Below are 6,595 nucleotides of genomic sequence, written 5' to 3'. Positions count from 1 at the left end.
GTCTAATATAATTACATCATCATTCACATGGCACAGCTGATTGGTTTCTTTTCGCATCAACAGCCAATGTGCCTTCTCAACACTCAAATACTTGGCTAGTGCTTGCTGTAGCAGTTGCAGCGCACTTCAGAAACCTTCCACCTTCCCCAGCTCCACCTGTATAGATCTGCTACGGGGTGATTAATGTATGCTATATGGGGGTTATTCATATGTGTTATATGTGCAGCAGCAGTATTTCTTACATGCTTACCGCAGCATGTTGTGGATGTATTGGCAGTAGCCAATTAACATTGTCATGTACATTACCATGCCAATCCCTCGGAGAGTTGTCATGACAGAAATGCTGTTCTTTTGAACTTTCTATTTATCAACATAAATGAGTTTACTCCATCTGAAACTTAACAAATCCAGCAATTACTCTTTACTTAGAATACATATTATGGTTCTTTAGAGATATAATGTTCCATCAAGTCTGGTTTATCAATTACCAAAGAAGCATGTACATTTTTTATTATAAAAATGTTGTGTTGCATAAACGAGTACACCCTCCTGAACGTTACTAAATAAAACAAAATTAAACAAATTTGAGGCAATTTAAATCAACAGACAAGCTTGTTGAACCAAACGAGTTAAAGTGGTGTAATTTCTTGACCATTAAAAGTGTTACATAGCCTACTGAATCATTCTCAGACTTAATGCTGATAACAATGAGACCACTTGGCAGGGACTCATCTAAAGAGGACAGTGGTCCAAGAAAAAAAAACAAAAAAAAACATGGTTTTAAGTGTGAAAATAAAACAAAAGTAACACAGAAATTCAAAAAACAACAGACTTGAAATAATCAGGCCTTCATTTTAAGCTTTCATTTTCTGAGTTTTTTTTTTTTTTTGGAGAAAACAAAAAGCCAAATAAGTGTCTCAGAGTCAACAAAAGCTATGAAAAGAGTGACAGATTCATCTCACAGAGTAAGATGCAATGTAGAGAAGTGAAATGCATGGTTGTTGTCCACAGCTGAAACACCTACCGTAGCCAAAACACAATCAACTCATTTAACCTTTATCAAAGTCCATATTTACAAAATATAGACTTCTGGGAATCCATACTTAATTATTTTCGATCTAAAAACATCTAAAATGCTATGGTGTTGTTAGAGGAGGAGCACAGTGAGAAGTGCCTGGTTCCCACAGTGAAGTTTAGTAGGGATGTATGAGTGCTGAAGGTGTGGAGGATTTGTACTGTATCAATAGTTATGTTTAAATCCACCTAGTTTTAAGTAGCTTTTGGGATATTGCATAAAAAAATGCTGAATGGAAACGGCAAGATACACATATATTCTAAAAATGCACATTAAAAACTTTACGCACTTTTTTTTTTAATCCAATACTAGGACATGCAAATAATATGATGGAAGCACACTTACAAAATAAATTAAATAAATAAATAAATTCCTCAGTTTGCATCAAAAAAAACAAAAAAAACATGTGACTTTGCCTCAACAGATGGCAAAGTTCTCAACAGAAGTCCATCATCAAAATGATTTTGTATAATCACCTCCCAGAACTGTCACACACGATCACTTCCCAAACATCAGGCAACCAAATGCAAGATTACTGCATTCCCTCTGTGTCGCTCTGAGGCACAAGTCATTTATTATAGGAAAAAACAGCCACAGGCTTCCCTGGTTACAGCAACTTTCATTTTTTATTATTGATATTTTGCACCAGTTTCCCAGGAAGTGACAACTTTTTTTTGTTTTTTTCTTTCTTGAACACATGGGATGGACACAGTGCTTTATTCGCAAATGTTGTATGCCATATTCTAAGTCTGTGCTTAAGTTAGATTCCATATAATGTGTGATATAATGCAAGAACCTGAAACAGAAGATGCCTCCCTCTCCTCATTCTCTGTTAGGACATATTAATTACTAGAATATTACAGCTTTATTCAATTGAATCAAGGGTGCACTCATTTATGCAACAGTTAATTTAAACAAAATTGGCTAATGTATTTATTTTACAGATATTAAAGACACATTTTCTGTATTTTTATTAAGTATGTTTAATGAATTAAACATTTTTCATCTTTCCATGAACTGTACAAGAGATTAAGAAAGAAAAGTACAGTACAGATAAATAAATAAATAAAAGAAAGTAAAAGTAACATGAAATAAATGTGATTATATAAAATGGATGGATGGACGGACGGACGGACGGACACACACACACACACACACACACACACACAGAACTGGTCCCCAAACTAAAGTGTGATGCAATAAATACAAATAAACATTTGTCCGTTGTTTGTGGCTATCTGTGTCTTACGATAACACAGTTTAACTGTATTTCACCTTGGTAATAACATTATTCATTTTTTCGTTCTGTCTTTCTCATTACCCCACACACACCGTCACTTAGCTTATGCAGCACTTTTTCAGACTGCCGTTCCTCTTGGTTTCCAGATTCACCTTCACATTTATGAATCTAATCTGCGGTGTTTATTGAGGCGGCTTTATGCATCACCATTGACTGTGCATTAGTGATCTCATGTGACGTTATGTGCTAAAAGCAAAAGGGATATAATCCAATACAGGTTCATACTCCTATAGAACCATTCTTTTTTTGTGTCCTCCTTTAAGGGCAGTTAAAAGAGAATACGAAGCGGTAGATAATGCATCTAAATGTCAGGTCACACAACAGCGGCTTCGAGTTTGGAGATTTCATGGAGGAGCTCTATTATTCACTGCGTTTAAAAATAAACACAGACCTACATGATTAAGTAGAACTACATTTGAAGACATTTATAATGGCTGAGGCCAAACAATGAAAGGAGTACTGTGGGTTGAACAGCACAGACATCATCTGCTGCATGCTGCGTATTACCACAGACAGTAATTGAATTTCAGTGTATATAAACAAATGGGAAACATATTTACAGGAAATAAACTCACAATGGAAGAGCAGCATGCATACACACTTAAAACATGGCATTTTCAACTACAATTCTGTTATGAACATATAACTGGTAACATTCAAAAATTTCACATAGAATCATTCTTAACACTCCTAAAAAGTGAACTCTGTCACTGTCATTTCCCTTGTGGAAAATAAGTGCAATTAGTTGTATTGAAAGTGCACTTTTCAAATTTCAAATTTTAAAAGTAAATTTTTAAAAACATTATTTGCAGATAATATTAATTAAATAAAAGGTCATGTCAGTGCACTTAAACACTTTCATGCTTCTTAACGCATAATATTAAATAATATCAAATTAAATGTTTTATTTTAAAGTATATTTTAAATCATTTTGTTTTAATAAACTTTTGCGTGTTTTAAAGAGGTACACTTATTTTGATGTGTTGACTAGCATACTAAAGCACGTGTAAAGTACTTTATTATAATTTTAACTGTAGTGTGCTATTGGATTATTATATTTAAAGTTAATATATTTTAAATATATTGAATTGAAACTTAATTATTACAAAGCTGTTAATTATTATTATGTTCCCAGCTGGTGGGAACGACTTGCCTGCCTCAATTCGAGCAGCCATAAAAAAAAATAAAATAAATAAAAATCTAAAGATACATATTTTTCATCAGCACCTGACCAATTAATAGCACTTACCTATTGTATTTGTTCAAATTTATAAAAAAAAAATAAAAAAAAAACCTTGCTATGTGTACTGTGCTAGATTGACTGAGACTTGTCACTTGTATACTGTTCATGCTTCTTAACGCATAATATTAAATAATATCAAATTAAATGTTTTATTTTAAAGTATATTTTAAATCATTTTGTTTTAATAAACTTTTGCGTGTTTTAAAGAGGTACACTTATTTTGATGTGTTGACTAGCATACTAAAGCACGTGTAAAGTACTTTATTATAATTTTAACTGTAGTGTGCTATTGGATTATTATATTTAAAGTTAATATATTTTAAATATATTGAATTGAAACTTAATTATTACAAAGCTGTTAATTATTATTATGTTCCCAGCTGGTGGGAACGACTTGCCTGCCTCAATTCGAGCAGCCATAAAAAAAATAAAAATAAAAAAAAATCTAAAGATACATATTTTTCATCAGCACCTGACCAATTAATAGCACTTACCTATTGTATTTGTTCAAATTTATAAAAAAAAAATAAAAAAAAAACCTTGCTATGTGTACTGTGCTAGATTGACTGAGACTTGTCACTTGTATACTGTTGCTCTCGTGTTGGTCTGATTGCTTCTATTGTTTTGGATAAAAGTGCCTTCTAAATGATTAAATGTAAATGCAAATATATTTAAATATTCAATTTAGTAATATTATGTATTATTATTAATTATTAAAGTATATTTTAGTTTATCATAAATGGTTGTCAGTACATTCAGCAGTACACTTTAATCATATTTCAAACAACAGAAGTAATTATTAATTTACAATAGATATGTACTTAAGTCCTACTTAAGTGGGTAAACAAAAAAAAACACTCTAAAGATCAATTAGTTGCATTCAACATACATTTACACTTTGCAATTATGGTTAAACCAAACAGTTGACAGTAGCCATTGACTTCCACTGTATTTTTTATTTATTCCACCCCCCCACCCCCCATACTACAGAAGTCAATGCTACCGTCAACTGTTTGGTTTCATTAGAATTTTTGGGTGAACTATCCCTTTAAGAATAACTCTTATAAAGTATGTTGTTTATTCATCCTTCATTATGTCATAATCAAATGTCTGTATTTAACCCCGTACATTAGTCTAAAGAGCACCATGTGTTACTGGGTCCTGACCATATTGCAAAAGAGCAGCTACAAAGACAGATTCTAGACAATAACTGTAAATGTCAAGCGTGATGCTCATAAACCCCGGGCCGGAGACATCACAGTGGGCTCGTGTTATTCCCACGATCCCCAGGCATCGGCATGCTTATCACACTGACGCCCTGCAAACCGACTCAACCTGACTGAGACCTTGAGTCACAGATTACCACAGAAGGTCACAAGCAAATAAATGTGTTTCCCCATAAGTGTGGGAATCAGGCCTCGGTACTGTATGTGTGTGTGTATGGGTGTATGTATGTATGTGTATGTGTGTCTGTGTGTGTACAGGTTTATCCTCCATTGTGGGGTCATTTCATGATATAAAGGATAGTAAAACCTGAAACTTTTGACACTGTGGAGACTAAATTATGTTTATCTGAAAATTAAAAAATGCAGGGGTAGGTTTAGGGTAATGGATAGAAAATACTGTTTGGTCTGTAAAAAAACAATGGAAGTCTATGGCAAGTCCCCACAAAGATAGCCGTACAAATATGTGTGTGTGTGTATGTGTGTGTGTGTGTGTGTGTTCCCTCACCAGTGTCCTGGTCACAGAGCTGTTCGCAGGGATCAGTCGTTCTCTGGCCGCAGTAGTCTCTCACCCACTGGGTGGAGGTGTTGGTCTGGTAGTACAGGGTCAGTTTGGCTGGATTTAACCAGTTGGAGACATCCAGAAAACTGCCCATGCTCACCACAAAACTGCTTCCTATAGCAAAAATACAGAATCACATAAAGATTTATCTTGTAACCTTCGAGGACAGCACACAACATTTCTATGATGTCCTACACTGAAAAATAATTAGTACAGAGTTTGCTTATAATAATTCAATACTATTAAATAATAGTAACACTTTAGTTTAGGGACCAGTTTTCACTATTATCTAGTTGCTTATTAGCATGCACATTACTAGCACACTAGCTGTTTATTAGTACTTATAAAGCACATTTTAATGCCTTATTCTGCATGAGCAATATTTTAGATTCCATATCTAAACTTAACAACTACCTAACTAAATATTAATAAGCAGCATATTAGTTTACAAATGAGTTTATAGAGACAAAAGTCCTAGTTAATAGTTAGTTAATAGTGAGTGTCTTTTGAAAACACTCAGCTGTCACACTGCTGTAATTTTTTAAATATGTGGTGCTCCCATTGAAAACAGTGGTGGAAACACATCATAAGACCAGGAGGTCAGAATATCTTGAAACATCTAAAGATCTCCGGGCCTCTTTTGCAGTGTCTAAGATCAGTGTTCGAAAGTCCATCAAACAAACACTGAACAAGCATGATGAGCCATTCAGTATCTGTCAAAGGCCAGATCTCTCCCCAAAGCAGAATTAAACAGTGTTTCTAAATAAGTTCCCCCCTTTTCTGTGTCCATCATCTCTCAGGATGACCTGTTCTGCTGATGTGTGAATTCAGTCCTTCCCAAAGATAAGGGCGACTTAATTAAATTGCTGTGCTGCTTCATAATCCTCTCTGCCATCTTAAACCCAAGAGCAGAGGTTGAGCGGGACGTGTGGATGCCTGCCAGACTGACACCCACTCAGGGACGCCCAGGAGTGGCGCAGAGACACAGGGATTTAACACAGCATGGCAGCTTTTGTTCCTGAACTTCACGACACGCCAGTATGACGAGATGCAACCAGAACAACGTTTCTCCTGGAGAAAGAAGAACGTCTCGGTTACGTATGTAACCCTCGTTCCCTGAAGGAGGGAATGGAGACGTCACGTCGGTGACTGACGAATTGGGATCTCGCTTAGAGAGACCAATCCACTTCGA

The 6,595-nt window shown here is 34.9% G+C and overlaps 1 protein-coding gene across 2 annotated transcripts in view; it reads right to left on the bottom strand.

Moving 5' to 3' along the window:
• Positions 1–6,595, bottom strand: part of LOC107727993 (astrotactin-2-like) — a 236,493-nt gene that overhangs the window by 212,757 nt on the left and 17,141 nt on the right. For both annotated transcript variants that reach the window (XM_016538046.1, XM_016538051.1), the window contains one exon: positions 5,350–5,517. In XM_016538046.1, coding sequence (XP_016393532.1) covers positions 5,350–5,517 — 168 coding nt within the window. The remainder of the gene's footprint in view (positions 1–5,349; positions 5,518–6,595) is intronic.

This window comes from Sinocyclocheilus rhinocerous, unplaced genomic scaffold, assembly GCF_001515625.1.
Source record: "Sinocyclocheilus rhinocerous isolate Xijiao unplaced genomic scaffold, SAMN03320098_v1.1 scaffold1364, whole genome shotgun sequence".
NCBI lineage: Eukaryota > Metazoa > Chordata > Actinopteri > Cypriniformes > Cyprinidae > Sinocyclocheilus > Sinocyclocheilus rhinocerous.
This window is presented reverse-complemented; position numbering and strand designations above follow the sequence as displayed.